The sequence below is a fragment of the Scyliorhinus canicula genome, chromosome 8 (assembly GCF_902713615.1).
Source record: "Scyliorhinus canicula chromosome 8, sScyCan1.1, whole genome shotgun sequence".
Lineage (NCBI taxonomy): Eukaryota > Metazoa > Chordata > Chondrichthyes > Carcharhiniformes > Scyliorhinidae > Scyliorhinus > Scyliorhinus canicula.
In genome coordinates, this window is record NC_052153.1 from 166,185,775 (window position 1) to 166,213,329 (window position 27,555).

The following is a 27,555-nucleotide window of genomic DNA, read 5'->3' on the forward strand; positions in this document are numbered from 1 at the left end:
GAGCAACAGAAATCTACTGACAAAGTATTTTCCACTAGTCTCGAGGCACATCTGTTTGAAAATTCATGAGCTGCAGCAAATTTGCCTTTCGATTAAAAACTAGAAATTTGTCCACCTCCTCCTCAAGCCACATCACAATTTTATATTCATATAGTTCTTTTCAACATCTCTGAGTAATGTCCCAGAGTACTGAAAATCATAGTATAGAAGGGTTTCTTTTTTAAATATTTTTTATTCTCCTTTTTCACATTTTCTCCCAAATTTAGACCCAACAATAAACAATAATCAGTAACGAATGTAATGTCAATCCCCATATCAATTACAACGATTCCATCCTCCCACCAAACCCCCAAACATTAGCCCGCACGTTAACATCAACAAATGACAAAAAGGAATCAGGAATCACCCATAGTCACCATTAACACATACAGTCCCCCCACCCTAATGCTCGATGTGATCCAATTCTTGCAAGTGCATAATGAATTACGCCCATGAATTGTAGAACCCCTCTATCCTTCCACTCAGTTCAAATTTGACCTTTTCAAACGTCAAGAATTCCAGCAGGTCCCCCCGCCATGCCAGGGCACAGGGTGGAGAGATTGATCTCCACCCTAACAGGATCTGCCTTCGGGCGATCAACGAAGCGAAGGCTACAACATCTGCCTCCGTGCCCGCTTCCAATCCTGGCTGGTCCAACACCCCGAATATGGCCTCCCGAGGGACTGAATCCAGTTTCACGTGCACCACTTTGGAGATTACCCTAAACACCTCGTTCCAGTAATATCTGCCCCAACCTCGCACACGAGGTGGAGGCGTTCACCCTCCAGAGCACCTCACACCAGAACTCCTCCTCCATAACTCTCCCAACTCTTTCTCCACTTTGCCTTGATCCCATCCAGCAGTGCCTTCTCCTCTTCATTAAACCGCCGATACTACCCCCTTCTCCAGTCCCCCTGTCGTCAGCACCTCCTCCAGCAATGTGGAAGCCGGCTCTACTGGAAAGTTCTATATCTCCTTTCTGGCAAAGTCTCGAACCTGCATGTGTCTAAATATTTCCCCCTGCTCCAGCCCATACTTCACTCCCAACTTCAATCCTGCAAAATGACCCCCCAAGAACCAAATCTTTTAGTGTCCTAATTCCTTTCTCCTCCCATCTCCAAAAATTTCCATTCCACTTCCCTGGCTCAAATCTATGGTTCTCCCGAATCGGCATTTCCCTTGACTCTGACCCCAACCCGAAGTGCTGTTGAAACTGCCTCCAAATTCTCAACGAAGCTATTACTACCGGACTCCCTGAGTATCTCCCCAGGACCGTTGGGAGCGGCGTTGTCGCTAGCGCCTTCAATCCCGACCCCCTACCCAAACTCTCCTTTTTTTTCTTCTTTAAATTTAGAGAACCCAAATCATTTTTGCCAATTAAGGGGCAATTTAGTGTGGCCAATCCACCTAACCAGCTCATCTTTGGGTTGTGGGGGTGAAACCCACGCAAACATGGGGAGAAAGTGCAAACTCTACACGGACAGTGACTCAGAGTCGGGATCGAACCTGGGACCTCGGCGCCATAAGGCAACAGGGCTAACCCACTGCGCCACCGTACTGCCCCTAAACTCTCCTCCATTCTGATCCATTGGGAGCCGACCCATCTGACCCAGCTCCGTACCTTCTCCACAGTATAGAAGAATTTCTATAACAGTTTCACAACATTGAAGAATATCATTCCATCATGTCTGTGCCAATGCCGGTTCTTGTGAAAGTAATTACTGAATCTGCTTCCATCAAACAATCAAAGTAGTGCATTACAGATCATAACAACTTGCTGCATTAGAAATTCTCCTCTCTGGTTCTTTTGCCAATTACCTTAAATATATGCCTTCTTGTTACTGACCCACCTACCAATGGAAATAGCCTCCCCTTATTACTCTTGCAAAGGCCCTCATAATTTTCCACACACCTGTGAAATCTCTCCTTAACTTCTGTGTTCTCAGGTGACCACTCCCAGTTTTCCTAGTTTCTCCACATAGGTAAAGGCCTTGATCCTAATATAATTCCATGAAATCTCCTCTGCACTCTCTCCAATGCCTTCACATCCTTCCTGTCTGCACCTCCTCCTTTCCTTGGATTGCCACTTTGCCATGGTGGAGAGGCTTGAATGTTCTGTTGATCCCGAGAGCTATGCCGTCTTAAGCTCCAGGCAGGGTCGGAGGGGAGGAACTAGACAAAGCGCAATCCAAAACAAGTCTTCAATGGCGGATCAGGCAGAAGATACTGTTTTTTCTGAAAAATATTTTATTGAGGCATTTATATAAACACACATCAAACACAACCATAACACAAAACAAGCAAACAGGGCTGCAAATAGTCAAAACAGCTAAATACCTAAAAACCCACAATCACACCTCCTGCTGCTCAACTCCCCTCCACAGGCCCTCTCAAGGCGAACTTTATCTTCTCCAGCCTGAGGAACTCTGTCAGGTGACACACGCAAACCCCCGGTTTTGGCGGCCCCAGGTCCTGCCACTCCAATAAAATTTGTCTCCGAGCTACCAGGGAGGCAAAGGCCAGACAATGGCCTCTCTCACCCCTTGGACTCCCGGGTCTTCTGACACCCCAAAGCATCCCAACTTCTGGACTCGGGACCAGCGTCACCTTCAAGACCTCCGACATAACGCCGGCGATCGGAAGATACTCTTATGGCATCAACAGCTGCGATGATGAATGAAGTCTGCAGCAGTTAGGAAATCCACAGTCGTCAAGGTTCCCTTGTCACTGGAACTGGACATTACTACTGGGGCATGCTGGTACAGTGGCTAGCACTGCTGCCTCACAGTGCCAGAGACCTGGTTCGATTCCAATATTGGGTGACTCTGTGGAGTTGCACATTCTTCCTGTGTCTGCGTGTGTTTCCTCTTGGTGTTCCGATTTCCTCCCACAGTCCAAAGATTTTGATTTTATTTTTAAGAATCTACAGTGCAGAAGGTGGCCATTCGGCCCATCGAGCCTGCACAAACCTTTGGAAAGAGCACTCTACAAGCCCACGCTTCCACCCTATCTCTGTAACCCCACCTATCCTTTTTGGACACTATGGGGCAATTTAACATGGCCAATCCACCTAACCTGCACATTTTTTGGACTGTGGAAGGAAACCAGAGCACCCGGAGGAAACCCACGCAGAGACGACTAGAAAGTGCAAACTCCACAAAGTCGCTTGAGGCTGAAGTTGACTCCGGGACCCTAGAGCTGTGAGGCAGCAGCGCTAACCACTGCCATGTAGGCTAGGTGGATTGGCTGTGCTATATTGCCCCCAGGGTGGGTCTTGGGGATAGGGTGGGGTATTGGGCCTGATTGGGTGCTCTTTCAGAGGGCCGGTGCAGACTCGATGGGCTGAATGGCCACTTTCTGCACTGTAGGGATTCTATGTCCACTCTCTGTCAAGGACCATGTGTCTGCTGATATGCAACAGCATAACCACTTTAAAAGATGTCTCGCACCAAGCGTCTACCTGGAGGAAAACAGCACCCGCCCCACACACACAGACAAGCCCTGCAGTGAGAGGTGACGGGGCATGTCCTGAGATCTGGAAATCCTTAGTTTCGGACCAGTATGTAGGCAGTGGTGTTTGATTCAGTCGTCTTGCTGTTGGAATAGGAACAAGAGAGCATTTCAGTAGCTTCCTTCATGACTGAACAGCCCTCTTCAGAATTCACTCTGCTCTCGAGGCGAAAGGCTGCTGAGGGATGATAATGGTGGTTATATTTTTGTCAGGAGAGGAGAACCCAAGGATCAGTCCAGGACGCATGGAATTGGTTTCGCCATCAAGAACAAATTTGTCAACTGACTCTCTGAGCTCCCTGTTGGCATCAACGAGTGCCTCATGACCCTCCGAATGTAACTTGCCAAGAACCAGCAGGCAACAGTCATGAGTGCATATGCCCCAACCCTTCATGCCAATGATGAGTCCAAAGAAGGCTCCTACTCCATACTCTCCAACATTGCTTTGGAAGATAATATCATCCTCCTTGGGGACTTCAATGCCAGGGTTGGAAAGGAACCATTGGAAAGGAAGGAGTTGGGAATTACAATTCCAACGGGGTTTTCTTGCTCGCCAAATGCACGGAACACCAGCTTGTCATCACTAACATAATGACATCACTGAAGACTTCCTGGAGACATCCACAATCAAAGCACTGGCTCCTAATTGACTTTGTCATTGTCCTATCCCAATACCAAAAGGATGCCCTCATCACCAAAGTGATGACCAGTGCCTGCTGGACAGACCAATGACTCATCCGTTCCTCTATGTGAATCGAACTCCACTGGAAGCAGTGGAAGATGAAGAAACAGCTCAGAAAAAAAATCAACTTTGAGCGACTTCAAGAGCAAAGCATGCTTGTGAATCTCCAGCAATGCCTTCTCCAAAATCTCCAAAGAGTCTATTCTAATGGAGTGGAGGAAAACTAGAAAAAGCTGAAGACTGCCATCATTTCAAGTTGTGAAGAAACTATCAGCTACAAGACCGGGAAACTCCAATTTCTCCGAGAATGACCACACCATCCAAGTGCTCATCGACTAGAAGAGGAAAGCTCTCTGCACCTGGTAGAACAGCAAGGCAAAGAGGAGAGTTCATCTGTTAGCCAAGACGGAGGTACAAAGAAGAACCAGGGAAATTAAGAACTAATGGTGGACTGAGAAAGCTGAGGAGCTGCAACAACTCCATGCTGACAAGCCTGACACCCGAGGCTTCTTCAGTGTCACCAAGGCAATAGGCAATTCAGTGTCTGGGCTTCAAACTGATGCAGAGTAAGGACAACAGTCCTCATTGGCAGAAATAAGATAGAAATCTTTGAGGTCAAGACTGGAGTCAAGCAGGGATGTGGCATCACCCTCACCCTTTTCTCCATCTTTATCACCACCGGCTTTCATCTTGTCAAGAGCAAGCTTCCCAGAGGAGTGGATATCATCTACAGGATGGACGGAAAACCTTTCAACCTCAACCAATTGAAATCCAAGACGGAAACGACACAGACATCGCTCGTGGAATTTTGGTATGCGGATGACATGGCCATCTCCACTCTCTCAGAAGCGAATCGCGAAGCCATGCTTGACAGATTTGCAGAAGCATACCAGTCTCGGCCTCAACCTCAAGAAGACTCAAGTCCTTTACCAACCCACCTCAAAGGCAAGATCCAGTCGCTTCCTCCATCAAGATCAATGGAAAAACCCTACCAAACGTGGAGCATTTCCAATATTTGGGCAGCCAGCTCTCCTCTAACGTTGATGCAGGGATCCAAAATCACATCCAATCCACAAACATCACGTTTGGATCCTAAGGACGAGAGTCTGACAACGGTGACATCCGTGCTGACACCAAGATCCTTGTGTACAAGGCAGTCGTCCTCCCAACTCTGCTATATGGCTCAGAAACCTGGACTATGAACAGGGGCCACCTCAAGGTTCTGTAGAAGACCATCAACTCTGTCTGAAATAGATTCTCTGCATCAGCTGGGAAGACAGACGACCAAAATCAGGGTCCATGAAGGAGCCAAGAGCACCAGCATCGAGTCCATGATATCCGAAACCAACTCACTGGGCCAGCCGTCTGATTAGGATTTCAGAGTCCCAACTGCCAAAGCAAATCTTCTTTGCCCAGCTCAAGGAAGGTTCCGAGCAAAAGGAGGACAAAGGAAGCCCTTCAAAGATACCCTGAAGGCTCACCTCAAGGGTAACATCAATGTCAATGCCTGGGAGACCCGTACTCCTATCTTTATAAGTGATGTACCATCAATGACCACACGATGAATGGTGAACCATTGTGGCTTTATTGTGCTAGATGTAAAGCCTCCTGCAACTGGACGCAAGAATAGGGGCAGTGCAGGAGAGCGTACACTTTTATACAGAGCCTGTTGGGTGGAGCCAAAATAATTATGTTAAACCAAAATAACTTTCTGGGTTGCATTCTTTGCAAGCAATGGAGACACCTGGGGCGGAATTCTCTGACCCCCCCGGTGGTCGGAGAATCACCCGGGGCCGGTTCCAATCCCGCCCTCGCCATGGCCCGAATTCTCCGCCACCCGGGAATCGGCGGAGGCGGGAATCGCGATGGGCCGAAGTGCCGCCGCTGACAGGCCGTTCCCGCCCTGCCCAGGATTTTTCCCCTCCCCCTCCAAATTCATGGGTCTTGATTGCACAACTGCACTGGTGTTGGTGAAAACAATGTGAGAAATACTTAGCTACAATGGACGGTACCCTTATAATTGATGTCATGTGACCAGATGTCGCATGGTCAAAACTCCAGGAATGTCTTCAACCAGATTTGGATGTCAAACGAGGCTCAGCAAGGCCCAATGCCAGCCTGAAAATGAGCATCGGGCTTCATTAATGTTATTTGGGGAGGCTGGCTACATTTTTAAAAGTTTTTTTTTGGGAGAAGGCTGCATTTGGGAGACAGTAGAGTTTAAGGAATGTTCCTGCTCTACAAGAATGTTTTTCAAATATAAGTAAGGAACCTAATGCCTGTTTTAGGTTCACCAACAAAAACGTTTGAAAAATGACCCAAATTAATATTGGAATGAAGGTTTTTTAGCATCCCTTCAGTGTGGAACATTGGTTGGTAAAATTAGCCTCATTGCCCTTATTTACACCCATGTAACAGGCACGATGACATCCAGTTTGCCCACCTGGTAAACTAGAGTTCTAGTTTTAAAAGATTTTAATTAAAAACTAAGTTGAATTTCTGAAGAAAAATTAATAAAGTTATGCAGTCAAATGTAGAAAATTTAAATAATACTGAGGTAATTTGTAAGTTTTAATAAGTAACCTTTTTTAACCATTGACCTCTGAACTTTCAGCATGCTAATAATGAAATAAATTGCAGGGTGCAGTCTACAAATCGACTCAAGTTAACATGTGAACTGTTGCCTCAGAAACAAACCAAAAAGTATCCTACATTGCAAGATCGTGGGATCAAGAACAATGCCGCCCATACTTTAGGTAAATATAGTGAACTGTAATGTGTTATAAATCGATGTACGTTTTAGTTCAGAAAAGATTAAAGTTGATCTGTAGAAAATGGGACAAATGCTACTAAAGCAGTTTGAGGACTGTTATTAAACGATTGGCTTGTGTTGACCTAAGGGGTTAATGGTGAGAAAGATAACGTAATTGTTATATTACTGGGCCTAGTAATATGTATCGTTACTAGTTGCTGTTGATGCAGATAGTCTGACGGTGTGATCCTGAAGAAACCACGAGTCTTCAACTTAAAGTAAACTAATTTATTAAAGTAACGATTAATTATATTGGAGTTCGACACTCTACAGAACTAGCTCTAGAAATCAAGTAATTAAATATTGATGTATTAACTAGGCTGAGAGCTATCTACCATACACTTCCACTTGCTAAACACTCCTGGGTTGAAAGAGACCAAGGTCCGCTAGGAGCTGATACTTATACCGGGATCTAGTGGTGCCCTCTAGTGATAGTATTACAGCTAGATGTTATAACTAACCTTTTAGTTATACAAACATATACAATAATAAAACAGCAGGTGGGACTGCGTAGCTGGAGAATTGAAGATCAGGGCTGGGTTTCTTCCCTACCCGGCGAGGCGGAGGGAGTGGCTCCCGCTCCGCCCCGCCGGCGCGCATCATACCGGCACATGCGCAGCGTAGGGGGTTCTCCTCCGCCCCCGCCATGGTGAAGGCCATGGCGGGGTGGAAGAAAAAGAGTGCCCCCATGGCGCAGGCCCGCCCACCGATCGGTGGGCCCCAATTGTGGGCTAGGCCACTGTGGGGGCACCCCCCCCCCCCCCCCCCCCCCCGGCGCTCGCCTGCGCCGCCATTCCCGCCAGCACCAGACGTGCTTTGATTCCCGCCGGCGGGAACGCCCATCGTGATTCCCGCTCCCGCCGATTCCACCGGGGGGGGTCAGAGAATTCCGCCCCAGGTGTCTACACTGCTTGCAAAGAAATGCAACCCAGAGAGTTATTTTCGTTTGGAGTGCGAGCTACAATTAGTTTAAATAGTATTCAGTGAACCGTGGAAGGTTGCATCATTATAGAGATGGATAGAGCTTTAGCATGTTGTGGTATTCACTTTATCTGTGTGTTTTTTGGGGGGTGGGGTGGGGGGGTAGTGAGTGTTCTGCAGCAGGGGGAAATGGCCATTCTGAAAAGATGGCAGATGTGAGCAGACTTTAGGCAGCAAAAGTGTTGCTCTTAACTGGCCCTGTATAGTTAGGGGTTGGGAGAAGACCCAGGAGCCGTTTGGTAGTTCCATGCAGTTAAGGCTCAAATGAAGGCCTGGAGAGCTGACAAAGTAGCAGAAGGCCACCGACTCCCTGTTGGGAAGGGTTATGGCTCTGAAGAAGCCCTTGGGCGCTACATATAATTGGTATAAAATCAAAATACTGCAGGTGCTGGAAACTGAAGAAAAAACTGAATTTTGTGGAAAAGCTCAACAGGTCTGGCAGCATTTGCAGAGAGAAAAAGGCAAGTTAACATTTTGAGTCCGTACAACGTTAACTCGTTTTTCCCCCCTTCACATATGCTGCCAGACCTGCTGAGTTTTACCAACATTTTCTGTTTTTATTTATTATATGTTGGCGTAGGTGGGGGGGATTGGAGCTTCATGAAATCCAGGGGTAGTGCCAGCCCAATGAAGCTAGCCAGCAGTTAAAGAGCAGAAATCTTTTCCCCTATCTTCTTTATTTTAATGTATTTTATTACAAACATGTATCAAAACAGGCTACAGTAAATAAACACCCCTGAAACATATTTCCCAGCAATCAACTATGCAGTCTGTACAGACTTTTCACCTTTTTCACCCCTCCCACCCCGTGACGAACAGCCGCTCGAACATGGTCACAAACATCCCCCACCTTTCCTCAAACCCCCCTGCAGGAAGTTATCTGTTATCTTCTCTAACCGCAGGAAGTCGTACAGGTCACCCAACCAAGCCGCTAACCCCGGTGGCTTGCCGACCGTCACTCCAGCAAAATTCGCCGTTGTGCAATCACAGAGGTGAAGGCCACGACACGGCCATCCTTCTCTCCATGAACTCTGACTTCTCTGAAACCCCACATATCGCCATCAATGGGTCCGGGTTCACCTCCTCCTCCACTATCCTGGCTAAGACCGCAAACACTCCCGCCCAGAATCTTCCCAATTTTTCGCAACCCCAAAACATGTGAGCGTGATTCGCTGACCCCCGCCCACACCTCTTCACACTCATCTGCTACCCCCTGAAAGAACCCACTCATTCTCGCCCGAATCATATGTACCGGAGGAGATCCCATTTACCGTACACAGTGCCTCACTCCATACTCCCCAATTGATCTCCCCACCCAACTCAGCTTCCAATTTCTCCTTCATCTTCACCACCCGCTCGCCTCCCTGCTTCACTGCCACATCTTGTCCACATTTGCCGCCCAATAACAATAAAGCAAGTTCGGGAACGCCAATCCCCCTGTTGCCTCTGCTTCTGTAGCAGGGTCGTCCCGACCCTCGGCACCTTCTCCGCCCATACAAAGTCCGAAATGATCGCATCGACTTTCAGAAAAAAAGTCTTTGGTATAAAGATCGGGAGAGCCTGAAAGATAAACAAGAACCTTGGCAGAATATTCATTTTCACCACTTGGACCTCCCCACCAATGTTAAGTGCAGTGTATCCCACCTCTTAAGATCCTCCCCGGCCTCATCCATATGGAGCCCCATCCATTCACTCGCTACCTGAATTCCCAAATACCTAGGCCTACCCCTCCCACCTGGGTTATTCTCTCTTCCAAATTCTTCCATCGGGCAGGTTTGAAAGTCTGAAAACACACTAACAGGTTCAAAAGCAGCTTCTTCCCCACTGTCACCAGACTCCTGAATGACCCTCTTGTGGATTGAACTTATCTCTTCACACATCTTCTCTACTGAGTAGCACTACAGTCCATATGCTCACCCGATGCCTGTGTCTATGTATTTACATTATGCATGCCCTATGATTTTTTATGTATGGAACGATCGGTCTGGACTGTATGCAGAACAATACTTTTCATTGTACCTTGGTACATATGACAATAAATCAAATTCAACTTGCTGCACCCAATTCTCTCATGTCAAAACCTAGCTTTGTTGCCAATCCTGCTGACAAAGGCAGTGCTGTTGTCTGTAACTTGCAGAGGCTGATCGCCAACTATCGGACACTTCTTCCTACCTCCCACTGGACCATGACCACATCCCCAGATATCAACCTACCATTTCCAGTACTGACACTAACCTCATCTGCGCTGGAGATATTCCTTCCACAGCCTCCAACCTCCTCATCTCTCATAAATAAAAGGAGTTCCGAAGAAGAGCCCTGAAATGTGAACTTTGCTTCTCTTTCCACAGATGCTGCTCGACCTGCTGAGTTTTTCCAGCACACTCTGTTTTTATTTCAGAACTTGGGCATCTGCAGTAATTTGCTTTTATAAAGATTCTGAAGAGGCTTGATAGGGTGGATGCTGAGATTGTTTCCCCTGGTGGGGTAGACAAAAACACATGGACGCAGTCTCAGTTTAAGGAGCCGATCATTTTGGACTTCACACAAAGGGTACAAATCTTTGGAATTCTCTGCCCCAGAGAGTTGTAGATGCTCCATCATTAAATCAATTTAAGGCTGGCATAGACAGATTTTTGATCCCTCGAGTAATCAAGGAATGTTGGGAGCAGGCAATAAAGTGGAGTTAAAACCAATCATCGGCCATGATAGAGTTGAATGGCGGAGCAAGCTCAAGGGGCTATGTGGTCTACTCCTGCTCCTAATTCTTCTGTCTCCATAGTTAAACCGTGATAAGGTCACTTGGATCTGTGAGGATCCCCTTGAAGTACATCTGCTTCCTAAGATGTTTCGATTCCCTTTCAGCTTCAAAAAGCCTCTGCTGAGTTTTATAAAATTTCAGTGGATCTTTAGCGAAAGGCATCAAATGTTAGTGATAAGAAAAAAAACTATTGGAAAAAATTTCCTGTAAGCTAGATTTTTCATCATTCGGTGTGCTCCCAATGTGCAATTAAATCATATAGATCAAGAAAGGTGTTTAATTCTATTTACCGTGCTATAGAAGGGGAAATTAATTAAAGTTCCTGCTACTGACTACTGTTCAGTGACAGTGTGGGAAAGTGAGCTTATGAGAAAGTTAGGTGAGGATGTTATAGGCCTCAGCTGTGATGTCTTACACAGTTAAGTTAAGTTGCCTTGTCATTGCTAATTTCCTTCTTAAAGAATACCCCGCCCCTGTCCAACGTCCTGGGTGATTCATCCCAATGGAACCATGAAACCATACCCCAATTTGAGTAAGTGTCTTCAGGAGAGAGTGGGAAACTTGTGATTTAAAAAAAAAACTCATTTTAAAAAGCAAGATTTAATTTATAAAGGACCACATTTGCTCCATTTCCTGCATGACAAATCATCTCCCAGCTGAGTGGCCAAACTATAGCTCTTTCCTAAGGTGCTGATAGCATTCCTCTGGAGCAAGATAAAGTCCAAAGTGACTTCCCAACTATTCAGTATTTTTTATTCCTGTTTCTCAGTGGTAAAATATCTAGCCATTGCAACTCACAAATTTGCCCACAAATTGAGATTGGCAACTCAGTGCAGATTAATACCAGCGGCTTGGCACTACCTTTAACGACGCTTTAAGTTGAAAACTACATATTTTTTGTGCTCTATATATGCAGCTGAAAGCTTCAAGATTACCAATGAAGTGAAAAGGGCAGATGATTTCTTAAGGAAACGGATCAAAGAAGGAGATTTACAAGCAATTTTCCTATTGGGACAACTGTACTTTGAAGAGGTGAGCTAATAGTTTATAAATATAGCAAAGAACTGTGAGATTGTGAGTGATTCATGGAGGTAAAATCGTTAAAATTATCTTTTTCTTACTTACATTACTAAAACTGATATTTTGCATCATATGCTCCAACACCGATTTTCGTCATCAGTTCAGTGGAGTGAATAACATTATTATGGGTATTTATTGACAAAAACTTGTTGCCGGCTACCTTTCCTTTCCCTCAAGAAAAAAATGCAGTCTACAATGGCCTTAACTTCTATTTTGATTTCAGTATTAGCGCATACATGATCTATAATCATATTATCAGATATTTTCTGGCATCATCTCTGCCAAACTTTATAATGGATCAGTACATGTTTGTTTTTTAATTTTTTTTTAAATTAAGGGACAATTTAGCGTGGCCAATCCACCTACCCTGCACATCTTTGGGTTGTGGGGGTGAGACCTACGCAGACACGGGGAGAATGTGCAAACTCCACTCGGACAGTGACCCGGACCCGGGAGTGGTTTATTATTTGTGTCTGAATATGCACTTTTATACTTCTCTGATATTCTCTTCATGCTGGTTCCCTCATCCCAGAAAATAGAAAAGATAGATTTCTGCCAGCCATCTGCCAACATTATTCTTGGCCAAATATTAGGAGATAGCAGCTGTGTAGTCCCAATGTGCCAGATCAGAGAGGTGGCCGCTGCTGGGACTACAGCCAGTCCCTGAAGAAGAGGAGGTAATGGACGCTAGACTGAAGGTAGGTCAGGGTATCAGTAGTATCAAGCTGATAGGCCTCAGCAAAGGAGGAGGCTGGGTGGCCAGGTTTGAAAAGCTGTTGAGGGAAGGTTAAAGGTGGTGAAATGACCTTGAGTGATGAGAGTTTGCCTCTGATGTGCACAGGGGACCTCCTTTCCCCACACTCACCTGCCACCAGTCTTATCAATGAAAACCCCCGGGTAAAATAGCAGCGGGGTGGGATGAGGCACTTCTAAGGGTAGGCGGGCCACCTGGCACCTCCACTGCCTTTTGTAAAATGGAAGAAAGGTCAAAGGCAGACAGGAAGATGGTGGGCAGACCACACTCTGCATTTTATAAGCCTGTCCCACACCGCCCCCATCAGGGCAGAGAAATCTAGCCCTGGATTTCAACCTCTCTGATGGCATCAGCTGCTATTACTGTCCCTTAATGAACTCAGAGCCTCATAAATGCAACTAACGAAGGAATCAGCTGTTTCTCCATCTTAGTTACTTAAAATTAAGATGTATTTTTCACAGAAACCCAAGGTAGGATTCTCCGTTGGCCATGCCAAAATCAGGATCGGCGTTTGGACGGAGAATCGGTTTTGATGCCGAAATCATGGCGGATGCTGGGCTCACGCCAAACCGCAATTCTCCGGTGCCTCGACAGCGGCATCAATGCATTCTACTCCGCACGTACAGTAAACACCGTTTGCATATCATTTGCGGGCCTGTACCGGTATTCTCCCGGGCCTCCCTTGTGCTTTTAAAAATCAAGAAACAGGCGCTGTGGCTGATGAAGGAGAGAGAGGAGGTAGGATAGGGAGAAGCGTGACCTGCGCCTGCTGGACCTGACACTTGCTGGGCGTCCTGGGGTGAGGAGGGCCGTGGTGACACCTCACGGGACTGGGGCGATATCCAGGCATGGACTTCATTGCTGTGGCTTGCAAGGTAGCCATCTTGCTGTGCACCGCACTGACCACACAGCTTGGTCCCTGGTTCTGCATAGTGCCATCGGCCATATGGGTGCCCAACACCACCACCCCCAAACTCCACCCTACCACACTCCCCAACCGGCCAACATCTGCCAGCGGGGCATCGCATAGCCTGCTTAAGGACAATGCCCACAGTAGCCCCTACATGAGGGCACCAGACAGAGGAACGCGGTGTGTATTTCTGGAAATGGCAGCACCAGCCAATGGTACCCCTGACAGAAGGAACAGGCGCCAGGCAGAGGTCCCCATAGGGTCGGGCACTGACCGGGCCAGGGGTCTGGGGATGGGGAGGGGGGCAGGAGGGAACATATGGGAGTAGAGTCCGCAGTATCAACCGGGGCTACCGTGTAGCCCATTGGACCTGGTTGGGCACGGTGGTACGCACCATGCTAATATGTCGACCTTTCACCCCCTGCAGTCATTGGAATATTACCATTGGAACATGCCAGACGAGGCATGCCATCAAAGACTCCAGCTGAGCAGGGGGCCAGTGCAACATATCTGCCGGATCATGACACACCTGGCACATGGAGGAATGGGGAAGCACACCCACTCCCAGTGGCCATCAATGGGATGGCCACCCTGAATGTTTATGCGACGGGGCCCTTCCAGGCACCGAGTGTGGACCTGTCCGTGATCTCACACAGCTCAGTTCACAGTTGCATCACGGAGGCCTATATACCCAATGAGATACCCTCAATTACGACACAGGAGAGAAGATTGGTAATTCAAAGGCTTTAATTATCAGAGAACCAGACAGCTGCCAAGAAGTGTGCTCACAGCACGCTGCCCACTAAGCGTAACCTTATATATAGTTTCCTGGGGGCGGAGCCAGAGGCGGAGTCCCCCAGGGTTCCAAACCTGGTCTTAAAGGGGCCATCGCATTAAAGGTAAGGTACAGTTATACAGATATCATTCATCATGGGAACCGATGGACAGGGACAGAAGCAAAAGGAAGTAAGGGGAAAAGTGCAAGGCAGAGAAGACATAGTCAAAAATCAAAAAGGGCGACAGTACAAGGTACAGTGACTGAGGGGAACTCAGTGAATAGGCCCAGTAATACTAAAAGGGCTAAAACTGGAGATGTTAAGATTCAAAACAGAGGTAAAAAAACCAACATAAGTGTACTTTACCTGAATGCTCGTAGTATTCGGAATAAAGTAAATGACGACTGAATGTTACCACTTGCAGGTTAACAAATTTGGATAGTGCTGACTAGGCCCCCTTTTAAGAAGCTCTGAAAATATAGCTGTATTTTGTGTAGTCATTGCTAATTTGTAATCTGGTGTAAAAGAACTGCACAAGCTGAGGAATTTTTGTAAAAGAATGCTACAGACTGGATATATAATGCGGATCACATGCATCATTCTGGAGTACAGTCTTTCCAGATTACCTTTTTAATGATTAGACTGGTCACTTTCTCTAGATTTTCTTAGCAGAATTTGACTTCTGCCACTCTTAAAAAGAGAGTGTGAGGTCAGGGGCGGCATGGTAGCACAGTTGCTTCACAGCTCCAGGGTCCCAGGTTTGATTCCCGACTTGGGTCACTATGCAGATTCTGCACATTTCCCCGTGTCTGTGTGGGTTTCCTCTGGGTGCTCCGGTTTCATCCCACAGTTCAAAGATGTGCAGGTTAGGTGGATTGGCCATGCTAAATTGCCCTTAAGTGTCCAAAAGAGGTTAGGTGGGGTTACTGGATTACGGGGACAGGGTGGAGGTGTGGGCTTAGGTAGGATGTTCGTTCCAAGGGCCGGTGCAGACTCGATGGGCTGAATGGCCTCCTTCTGCACTGTAAATTCTATGATTCTATGGCACAAATCATCGTGAATGACTATGATTTAGTGGCCATTACTGAAACATGGTTAAAGGATGGTCACAACTGGGAGTTAAATATCCGAGGGTATCAAACTATTCGGAAGGACAGAGTGGATGGTAAGGGAGGTGGTGTTGCTCTGTTATTTAAGGATGACATCCGGGCAATAGTAAGGGATGACATCGGTGCTATGGAGGATAAGGTTGAATCCATTTGGGTGGAAATCAGGAATAGTAAGGCGAAAAAGTCACTGATAGGAGTAGTCTATCGGCCACCAAATAGTAACGTTATGGTGGGGCAGGCAATAAACAAAGAAATAACTGATGCATGTAGAAATGGTACAGCAGTTATCATGGGGGATTTTAATTTACATGTCGATTGGTTTAACCAGGTCGGTCAAGGCAACCTTGAGGAGAAGTTTATAGAATGTATCCGCGATAGTTTCCTAGAACAGTATGTAATGGAACCTACGAGGGAACAAGCGGTCCTAGATCTTGTCCTGTGTAATGAGACAGGATTGATTCATGATCTCATAGTTAGGGATCCTCTCGGAAGGAACGATCACAATATGGTGGAATTTAAAATACAGATGGAGGCTGAGAAAGTAAAATCAAATACTAGTGTTTTGTGTTTAAACAAAGGAGATTACAATGGGATGAGAGAAGAACTAGCTAAGACTGGGAGCAAAGACCTTATGGTGGAACAGTGGAGAACCTTCCAAGCGATTTTTCACAGTGCTCAGCAAAGATTTATACCAACAAAAAGGAAGGACGGTAGAAAGAGGGAAAATCGACCGTGGATATCTCAGGAAATAAGGGAGAGTATCAAATTGAAGGAAAAAGCATATAAAGTGGCAAAGATTGGTGGGAGACTAGAGGACTGGGAAATCTTTAGGGGGCAACAGAAAGCTACTAAAAAAGCTAGAAAGAAGAGTAAGATAGAGTATAAGAGTAAACTTGCTGAGAATATAAAACAGACAGCAAAAGTTTTTACAAATATATCAAACAAAAAAGAGTGGCTACGGTAAATATTGGTCCTTTAGAGGATGAGAAGGGAGTTTTAATAATGGGAGATGAGGAAATGGCTGAGGAACTGAACAGGTTTTTTGTGTCGGTCTTCACAGTGGAAGACACAAATAAAATGCCAGCGACTGATAGAAATGAGGCTATGGCAGGTGAGGACCTTGAGAGGATTGTTATCACTAACGAGGTAGTGATGGGCAAGCTAATGGGGCTAAAGATAGACAAGTCTCCTGGCCCTGATGGAATGCATCCCAGAGTGCTAAAAGAAATGGCATGGGAAATTGCAGATGCACTAATGATGATTTACCAAAATTCACTAGACTCTGGGGTGGTCCCGGTGGATTGGAAATTAGCAAACGTGACACCACTATTTAAAAAAGGAGGTAGGCAGAGAGCAGGAAATTATAGGCCAGTGAGCTTAACTTCGGTAGTAGGGAAGATGCTGGAATCTATCATCAAGGAAGAAATAGCGAGGCATCTGGATAGAAATTGTCCCATTGGGCAGACACAGCATGGGTTCATAAAGGGCAGGTCGTGCCTAACTAATTTAGTGGAATTTTTTGAGGACATTACCAGTGCAGTAGATAACGGGGAGCCAATGGATGTGGCATATCTGGATTTCCAGAAAGCCTTTGACAAGGTGCCACACAAAAGGTTGCTGCATAAGATAAAGATGCATGGCATTAAGGGTAAGGTCGTAGCATGGATAGAGGATTGGTTAATTAATAGAAAGCAAAGAGTGGAGATTAATGGGTGTTTCTCTGGTTGGCAATCAGTAGCTAGTAGTGTCCCTCAGGGATCCGTGTTGTGCCCACAATTGTTCACAATTTACATAGATGATTTGGAGTTGGGGACCAAGGGCAATGTGTCCAAGTTTGCAGATGACACTAAGATGAGTGGTAAAGCAAAAAGTTCAGAGGATACTGGAAGTCTGCAGAGGGATTTGGATAGGTTAAGTGAATGGGCTAGGGTCTGGCAGATGGAATACAATGTTGACAAATGTGAGGTTATCCATTTTGGTAGGAATAACAGGAAACGGGATTATTATTTAAACAATAAAATATTGAAGCATGCCGCTGTGTAGAGAGACCTGGGTGTGCTAGTGCATGAGTCACAGGAAGTTGGTTTACAGGTGCAACAGGTGATTAAGAACGCAAATGGAATTTTGCCCTTCATTGCTAGAGGGATGGAGTTTAAGACTAGGGAGGTTATGTTGCAATTGTATAAGGTGTTAGTGAGGCCACACCTGGAGTATTGTGTTCAGTTTTGGTCTCCTTACTTGAGAAAGGACGTACTGGCGCTGGAGGGTGTGCAGAGGAGATTCACTAGGTTAATCCCAGAGCTGAAGGGGTTGGATTATGAGGAGAGGTTGAGTAGACTGGAACTATACTCATTGGAATTTAGAAGGATGAGGGGGGATCTTATAGAAACATTTAAAATTATGAAGGGAATAGATAGGATAGATGCGGGCAGGTTGTTTCCACTGGCGGGTGAAAGCAGAACTAGGGGACATAGCCTCAAAATAAGGGGAAGTAGATTTAGGACTGAGTTTAGGAGGAACTTCTTCACCCAAAGGGTTGTGAATCTATGGAATTCCTTGCCCAGTGAAGCAGTTGAGGCTCCTTCATTACATGTTTTTAAGGTAAAGGTAGATAGTTTTTTGAAGAATAAAGGGATTAAGGGTTATGGTGTTCGGGACGTAAAGTGGAGCTGAGTCCACAAAAGATCAGCCATGATCTCATTGAAAAATGAAATGAAAATCGCTTATTGTCACGAGTAGGCTTCAATGAAGTTACTGTGAAAAGCCCCTAGTCGCCACATTCCGGCGCCTGTCCGGGGAGGCTGGTACGGGAATTGAATGGCCATTGAATGGCGGAGCAGGCTCGGGGGGCCAGATGGCCTACTCCTGCTCCTAGTTCTTATGTTCTTATCACACCCAATCAGCAAAATGCATCCATTTCAATATGGATCGAGCCCATCAAGATGCCCGGGCAGCGAGGTTCATTTCCATCGCCGAGATGCCCTGGTTCCTGGGTGATCAACAGGTTGCATGTCGCCCAATGAGCACCTGCAGATACAGGCCGCTCTTGGGCGACAGGCATTATCCACCGCAGTCGTGCAGATGGTACCTATCCGGAGGCCATACACTGACATGGAGACCCGTGACAATGACACCCATGCTGCAACCAGAGGAGTGATCAAACGGTGCTTCGCATCCTGAAGATGAGGTTCAGGTGTCTGGACCTCTCTGGAGGGGCCCTCCAGTGTGGCACTTTAAAGGTCGCCCGTATTGTGATGGCCTGCTGCATTCTCCACAGCATGGCGCAGCAGGGGGGGCGACATGCTGGAGGAAGAGGATGAATCATCAGGCCCAGAGAGGCATGAGAGGTCGGACAACATGTGCACCAGGGCTGCTCTGATCGCCTCCAGGTTCACCGACTAGGGATGGGGGACAGGGCAGAAGCACGTACACCGCAGCCACCACCACCCCACCTGCAATCCCCTCAGTGATACATACCTGCCGCACTATGGTGGTCAGACCCTGGGTTGGCAGTCACAGCGGGCTTGATCCATGGGATGGAGGATGGTTACAACCCGCTCTGGGATGAGCTCTGGTGCTCCGCATCGTTTGACAACCTCTGACTCTTGCACATGATAGCAGTTTCCACCTTTCATCTGGGTGATTCCTCCATGCCTCCATTCCTTGGGGCCGCACGGTAGCATAGTGGTTAGCACTATAGCTTCACAGCACCAGGGTACCAGCTTTGGTTCCCGCTTGGGTCACTGTCTGTGTGGAGTCTGCACGTTCTTCCCGTGTCTGCATGGGTTTCCTCTGGGTGCTCCAGCTTCCTACCACAGTCCGAAGCTGTGCAGGTTAGGTGGATTGGCCATGCCAAATTGCCCTTAGGTTAGATGGGGTTGCTGGGTTATGGGGATGGGGTGGAGGTGTGGGCTTTGGTAAGGTGCTCTTTCCAAGGGCCGATGTAGACTCGATGGACCGAATGGCCTCCTTCTGCACTGTAAATTCTATGAAAAAAATTCTATGGCAGCTGGCCATTCCATCACCTGGCCCCATTGAATCCCTGGGGTGGGACACGGGAGTGGTGAGCAGTGGCTAAACTGTAGTCCCTGAGCCAAGCCTAGGCCCAACACCCGCCCATTTCCCCACCCACCTTCGACCAGCCTGGACCAGCCCACCCCTCACACCCTGATAAGTGTGCACAGGCGTTTAATGTGAAAACATATATACAAATTTGTGCCCAAGCCCCTATCGATAGACTGTGCCCCGCACCCAAGCCAACTTAACTGGTGTCTAGTTTTGTGGCTTTACGGTTCCAAACGCTAGTCCTTGGTAGATCTCCAGATGACATATCAGGACTGGAGGTTACGTTGCTGTAGTTGGCACTCTGCCACCTGGGTCCCTTTAGCAATTGTCTTCTGGGATGACTGGGCCTGGATGGGCATGACTGCTGCTCAGGTGGCGTGGTGCTGCCCTGTTCTCCCTGCTGCCCATGTGATGTGCCAGGGACAGGAGGGGGGTGGAGCGGCAGTCCGAGGTGCTGTGGTGTTCTGGCACCTGTCTACAGAGGTCATCGGCAGGGACCCCATCACCTCGTCCTCCCTCAGGTGCCCGATGGCCCCCGGACTACTCCATGGGATAGGGGTGCGAGTGGAGCTAACCTCTGAGGCCCCCCTATGACCTGGCGCTGCCAGTCTTTGAGGCCCGCTGCAGTCTCGACCAGGGAGTGGACCACCTCTGTCTGGGACTGTGGCACATCACGCTGTGACTGTGCCACCACATTTCTGGTGGTCCCCGTCCAGTCTTCTGCTCCCGGCGGTTGTGGCGGCCTTCTCCGCAGGGTGGGGGTGTGTGTGTGTGTGTGGGGGGGACTAATATGCACAGTGTTAGACTGTCCGGCATAGGCAGCCTAGGAGGTGGGTAGCTGATGGTGTTAGTGGCCAGGGCACTTGGCCATGGCTTCCAGTATGGGTGCTGGCATGTGGTGCAGGGTGGGAGTTCGGCCACCGTCCTGGTAGGTGTGCGCGGTTACATCTGTGTGGCACAGGGGTTGATGTCAGGTGCACAGTGCTGCTTACTCACCCTGGTTACTCTGAGGAGATCGTGCAGGTTATTCCTGCACTGCTGACCGGTCCAGGCGGTGTTGCCCACGGCGCTGACCACCTCTGCCCAGTGGTCATGCCCAGTGAACAGCAGCGCCCGGCAGCCTTCTTCCCACCCCAGGGTTCAGAGTCACCCACCCCCTCCATGGCGTCCACCAGAGTCTCGAGCTTGGCATCCATTAAAAGGGGGTGCCGCTGTCCTCGCTGCCATATTATTAGCTGGGATGGTGTGTGGGAAGAGTGAAATGTGTATATGCAGCTGCAACTTGTCAGCCGCCCGAGTGTCAATTGCGAGCCCGGCGAATCGTGCACCATTTATCTTTAGAATCGATTGTGTTCCACGTTGCACTGGTGCTAGCCCCTTAACAGTCGTTGAACGAGTCCAGACGCAGTGTCAGTTTTACTGTTGTGGAAGTCCACGAATCTTGCCCCGGTGTCAACAGTTAGTCTCAGGAATGGAGAACTCCACCGCCAATGTTTATGGAAGTATTCCTTCGCAGAAGCTGAGACACAAATTTGCCACTTTTGGGAATGCTGAAAGAAATTAGGTGCATGTTTTATATAGTTTGATATATTCACCGTGATGGAACAGTTATCAGATTTTAAAAATATCAGCCAGGAACTTTCTATCTATAGATATATAAAAATCCAAACCTAATGTCATGTTCCTATAGATGTCTGTGAAGGCTGTAGCAATAAACAAACTGAGTGTATACATGAGCAAAATTGAAGATTACCCCGATTACCCTAGCTATTGGATGACTCTTTCTCGTGTGCATTTAGGGATGCTATGAAACAGCTTTTGAAGAGTTTAACAAAATTAAAGACACGGACATCCAGGCTCTCTATCAGCTCAGTGTGATGTATTACGATGGCTTAGGCGTTGAGGTGAATCCTGTGAGTAAATAAACTACTATTACTGTCTAATGCTTTTTTGTACCATATCTTTGATACTATATCAAATGATTGCAAATTATACTATAATCAGAATACTATAATTCTTCACGAAGACAACTGTGTATTGCTGACTGCTACATCCACGTCTGTGATCCATTCTTCCTCAGAAGCTAAGGAAATTCGGCATGTCCACATGGGCTCTTTCCAATTTTTACAGGTGCACCGTAGAAAGAACCCTATATGGCTGCATCACAGCCTGGTATGGCAACTGCTCGGCTCAAGACCATAAAAAACTACGGAGAGTTGTGAATACTACCCAATCCATCACACAAACCTGCCTCCCATCCATTGACTCTGACTACACCTCCTGCTGCCTTGGGAAAGCGGGCAGCATAATCAAAGACCCGTCCCATCCGGGTTACTCACTCTTATAATCTCTTCCAGAAGGCAGGAGATGCAAAAGTCTAAGAACACGCACAAACAGATTAAAAAACAGCTTCTTCCACACTGTTACCAGTCTCCTAAACAACCATTTTATGGACTGATCTGATCTCTTCACACATCTTCTCTACCGAGTAGTACTTCACCTGATGCCTGTGTTTAAGTCTTTACATTGGGTATTTATGTTTGCCCTATTATGTATTTTCTTTTCGTGTACGGAATGATCTGTCTGAGCTGCACCAGAACAATACTGTTCACTGTATCTCGGTACACGTGACAATAATCAAATCCAAATCTAAATCAAGAAGCAATCAATAGGCAGCACGGTAGCATGGTGGTTAGCATAAATGCTTCACAGCTCCAGGGTCCCAGGTTCGGTTCCCGGCTGGGTCACTGTCTGTGTGGAGTCTGCACGTCCTCCCCGTGTGTGCGTGGGTTTCCTCCGGGTGCTCCGGTTTCCTCCCACAGTCCAAAGATGTGCAGGTTAGGTGGATTGGCCATGCTAAATTGCCCGTAGTGTCCTTAAAAGTAAGGTTAAGGTTGTTGGGTTACAGGTATAGGGTGGATACGTGGGGTTGAGTGGGGTGATCATTGCTCGGCACAACATCGAGGGCCGAAGGGCCTGTTCTGTGCTGTACTGTTCTATGTTCTATGTTGCCACAGGTTGCCATCAACTGCTTTGTCGCTTATCCTCCCACGCTGTTAGAAACAATGAACACAATCAAACTTCTTTCAACCGCAAAGCTGGAGGAGCTGGTCTTATCCCAGTTGAGGTCTAGAAGGCCGGAGGTCAATGCCTGCTCAAGAATCTGACTAAATGCTTTCAGTGTATGAGGGAACAAGAAATCATCCTGAAACAATACGAAGATGCCTCCACTGTCCACCTGTACAAGCAGAAAGAAACTTGCCAATCCTGCGACAATCATAGAAAAATATCACTGTTCTCCTTCACTTGAAAACCTTTGCCAGAATCCTCCAGAACTTGATCTGCTGCCAGAGACTCAGTGTGGTTTCAGAATAATAATGATCTTTATTATTGTCACAAGTAGGCTTACATTAACACTGCGATGAAATTACTGTGAAAAGCCCCTTGTCGCCAAATTCCGGCGCCTTCGGGTACACTGAGGGAGAATTCAGAATATCCAATTCACCTAACAGCTCGTCTTTCGGGACTTGTGGGAGGAAACCGGAGCACCCGGAGGAAACCCACACCGACACAGGGAGAACATGCAGACTCCACATAGACAGTGACCCAAGCTGGGAATCGAACATGGGACCCTGGAGCTGTGAAGCCACAGTGCTACCCAGTGTGCTACCAAAAGGTCAAGGAACCCCAGATAGTGGGTGGGATTCTCTGTTTGCTGACGGCAAAACTGCGAAACACGATTGGGCAAAGAATAGGTTCTTTCGGCAAAATCGCGGTGGGTGTCGATTCTCCGTCACCTCGATAGTGGAGTCAATGTGTACCGGAACGCATGTACAGTAAACACTGTTTGCATATCATTAGCAGGTCCTACCCAGTAATCTCCCGGGCGTATGCGATTCTCTTCCTCCTCTGATAGGTCGAGTTCCCGACAGCGTGGTTCATTTGTGCTTTCAAAAATCGTGAAACCAGCAGGGTGGCTGCTGAGGGAGAGGAGGTAGGACATGGAGCGGAGCGACTGTGAGCTGTCGGGCCGGTCACTGGATAGGCTAGCTGGGGCCAGAGTGACCATCCACGGAACTGGGGCAGTGCCCAGGCACGGACTGCCTTTAGAACAGCCATATTGCTGTGCATCCACTGACCATCCACCTTGGCCCCTGGTTCTGCAGAATGATACCGGCCGCATGGATGACCGCATCAGCCACTGGCCGCCACCCACCGGGTCCGCCTATCCCCCCCATACCGTACAAACTTCAACCCATATTCCTCCCCCCTCCCTTGGCCAGCCCAGCCTTCACACCCATCGTACAGAGCACCGAGGCAAGATGTAACAGTGCTAACAGCTGTTTAATGTGAATGAATATGTACGGATTTGGCTTCTAGCTCCGATAACTAAACTGAAAAATGAAAATCGCTTATTGTCACAAGTAGGCTTCAAATGAAGTTACTGTGAAAAGCCCCTAGTCGCCATATTCCGGCGCCTATTCAGGGAGGCTGGTACCGTGCCCTGCATCCGTGCTAATTTAACTAGCGTCTAACTTCCAGGATTTACGGGCCTTAACATTATGTCTAAGTGGTTCCCCAGATGGTACAGCAGGGATGAAGGCAGCCTGCTGTAATTCCTGCCCTGTGACCTGGTTTCTCGTTGGTGGGCGTCTTCTGGGGCGACCGGGCCTGAATGGGCCCGGCTGCTGCTTGGGTGTCCCAGGTGGTGTGGCACCGTCCCATTCAACCCACTACACACCAGATGCACCAGGGACAGAAGGGGGGGGCAGAAATCCGTGTTGCTGCAGCGTTTCTGCACCTCTCCTGTAGGAGTCATCGACACGGGCCCCATCATCTCCTCCCTCAGGATGCCCAATGACCCCCAGTCTACTTCATGTGGCAGGGTGCAAGCGGAGCTATCCGGAAGCTCCCCCGCCACCTGGGCGCTGCCAGTCAGAGAGGCCAGCTCTAGTTTCGACCAAGGTCTGCATGCTCGCGGACATGGAGCACAGAGATGGACCATCTCCATCGGGTATTGCGCCACATCACGCTGCGACTGCACCACCACCTTCTGTGTTTGTGTCACATCAGCCAGTGACTGCGCCATCTCCCTCTGGAACTGGGCCACCTCCCTCCGAATCTGCGCCGCGTTGGCCAGCGCCTGGGCAATGCCGGCAATGTTCCCAGCCATGGCTTGCTGTGACTGGGCCACGTTCAGGCGCTGCTGCGATTTCCAGATGGCTCTGGGACATGGTCGCCTGTGAGGCGGCAACCCTGTCCTGGGCCTCGGCCAGCGCCTGCACAGAATGCCCCAGGCTTTGGACATGCTGATCCATAGCCAAAACCGTCGCTCCAGATGCCTCCACTGCGGATGCACTGCACGCATGGCCGGCACCACCTCCTGTCACTGCACGCCATTGGACTCCTCCAACTGCACCTGCAGGTACTGGATGCTCGCCGACAACCCCTCATGTAGTCCCTGGCCCTGTGACTGCAGCTCCACTATGGATGGGGCTATTTGTTCCAGAAGCTCGAGACCCATCTGGACGACAGCTAGTTTCTCGGGTTGGCCTGCCCTCAGACTGTCTGTCTCCTCGGGTGTTCTTACCTCCACCTGCTGTACTAGGTTAACTGTGAGGTGCACACAGAAAACGACCGTGTTAGACTGTCCAACTCATGCAACCCAAGGGGTAGGTATCTGTTAGCCTCAGTGGCTGGGTACCTGGCCATGGCGGCCGGTATGGGTGCCGGCATGTGGGGCAGGGTGAGGGTTCGGCCGCCCTCTGTTTTGGGGGGGGGGGGGGGGGGGGGAGGTTATGATTGCATGGGACGGGGTTAGTGCCAGCGGCTCAGTGCTGCCTACTCACCCTGGCTGCCCTGAGGAGGTTGTGCAGCTTCTTCCGGCACTGCTGACCTGTCCGGATGTTGTTGCTGGGTGCTGTCTGCCTCTGCCACCTGGGCCCAGGCACGGTGAATGGCAGCAGCTGGCAGCCTCGTTCCTGGCCGGGATACAGGGTCATCTGTCTCTCCTCCACCGTGTCCAGGAGGGTCTCCATCTCAGCATCGGTAAACCTCGGGGCGGCACTCCTTGCTGCCATCTTGTTGGCTGGGATGGTGTGTGTGGTGAGTGAAGTGTGTATATGCGGCTGAAGCTTGTCTGCCTCCTGAGTGTCAATCACAAAACTGGCGAATCCCGCACAGTTTCTCATTATACTCGATTATGTTCCACGTGCTCGTCCCTCAACAGTAGTGGAATCGGTCTAGGTGTGATGGCAGTTTTTCTGTTGTGCAAGTCCATTAATTCTGCGTTAACTGCCCTGAGAAATTCATCGCAATGGCTCAACATTACGGCATTCTTGCACGTGTTCTGGATGATGATGCGTCTTCTGATTCAATCAGTAATGCAGTTTAAAGGGCTGTGCGCTAACCCACTTCAGCACGTTGTTTTTCTTGACCATGGCCTCCGACGCCTTACCATGTTGGTGAACCTGGCATCAAAATCAGATATCGCATGAACTGGAAGCTACTCAGTCTGAGACAAATCCAGGCTAAAACCAAAGTCTTCAAGGGCATAGTTCGTCATTTTTTCTTTTTCCCCCAATGACAGTGCACTAGCTGCCAACTCAAAGCTGGACACGCAAAGATTATAGAGCAATAGTTTTGCCTACTCTGCTGTACGCATGTGAGACTTGGACAGTGTATCAGCGTTATGCCAATGAGCTCAACCACTTTCACTTGAGCTGCCTTCATTAGAGGGCAGGTCAAAATACCAGACACCAAAATGCTCACCTGAGTTGGCATGCCATATATTGAGATATTCACAACTGAATTGGGCTGGTAATGTAGCTAGAATGTCAAGCACTCGCTTACTAAAGCAAATCTTTAATGGGGAGTTTGAGCCTGTGGTGTGCCCTCATGGCGGTTGAAGGAAGCACTACAAGTACACTGTGAAGGCTTCACTCAGGAGTTTTGATATTCACTCCTAGTCCTGGGAAAAGTTCATCCAAGGTCACTGCAACCGGTGCAACCAAAGAAAAAAATTCTTGAAAGCAACCACATAGCAGAGGGAGAAAGAAAACTCAAAGGGAATAAATCCTGAGCCAGCAACTCATCCAAAATTTAATATTTATGCTATTCTGTTCTACTTACCTCACAGGGAGAGAAATAAAACAGACAAAATCATTCTCACTGAAGCCAAAGCAAGGTACAGTGGTGCTGGGAATTTGTAATATAAACAAAATGCTCAAAACTCCCAATAGATCAAACAGTTCAGATGAAATACCATTGACCTGAAATGTTAACAATGTTTCCTCTCTAGTGACCGCCTTAGTATTTCCTATATTTTTTGTTTTGATTTCTCTCACACACTCCCTTGCAGTTGGTTATAGAGTGGGCACAGTGAGAAGTCTTACAACACCAGCTTAAAGTCCAACAGGTTTGTTTCGAATAACTAGCTTTCGGAGAGCAGCTCCTTCCTCAGGTGAATCTGAGGAACTACCTAGTTTCTGATTGGAAATGATCTGGTTACTTAGCTATTGGAAAAACATCAGCTTTAGTGGAGTTTACACATTCTCCCCATGTCCGCGAGGGTTTCCTCTGGGGGCTCTGGTTTCCTCCCACAGTGCAAAAATGTGCAGGTTAGGTGGATTGGTCATGCTAAAATTGTCCGTTAGTGTCTAAAGGTAAGTTGGAGTAACGGGGTTGCAGGGGGGTGGGGCGGGTAAGGTGCTCTGTCAGAGTGTCGGTGCAGACTCTATGGGCCAAATGGCCTCCTTCTGCATTGTAGGGATTCGATGTGTTGCTCATTCTGGTGAGTGTGCTTTACACTCAATTGGCTCTGTTTTATTACTTAGCTCTAGAGTCCCCAGGTATCCTTATGATACCACCATGAGGTTCAAGTTCAGATCAATGACTCAATACACCAATTAGTAAGGTTCAAATCAAAACACGTTTATTAATACACAGTTAATCGCTACTCATGCATACAATACTAAAAGACTAGGCTATTCTTACCACTAACAGGCCAGTACTTATCTGGATAAGGGAACCCTCTGGGTCAGGGAACAATGGCCTCTTGCTCGATCCTGAGTCTGCAGG

At 47.9% G+C, this 27,555-nt stretch overlaps 1 protein-coding gene across 4 annotated transcripts in view; it reads left to right on the forward strand.

Annotated features, from left to right (window-relative positions):
* LOC119970666 (LRP2 binding protein) overlaps positions 1–27,555 on the forward strand; it is a 53,103-nt gene that overhangs the window by 6,230 nt on the left and 19,318 nt on the right. For all 4 annotated transcript variants that reach the window (XM_038805652.1, XM_038805655.1, XM_038805654.1 and 1 more), the window contains exons 3-5: positions 6,872–6,987; positions 11,699–11,814; positions 21,276–21,389. In XM_038805652.1, coding sequence (XP_038661580.1) covers positions 6,872–6,987; positions 11,699–11,814; positions 21,276–21,389 — 346 coding nt within the window. The remainder of the gene's footprint in view (positions 1–6,871; positions 6,988–11,698; positions 11,815–21,275; positions 21,390–27,555) is intronic.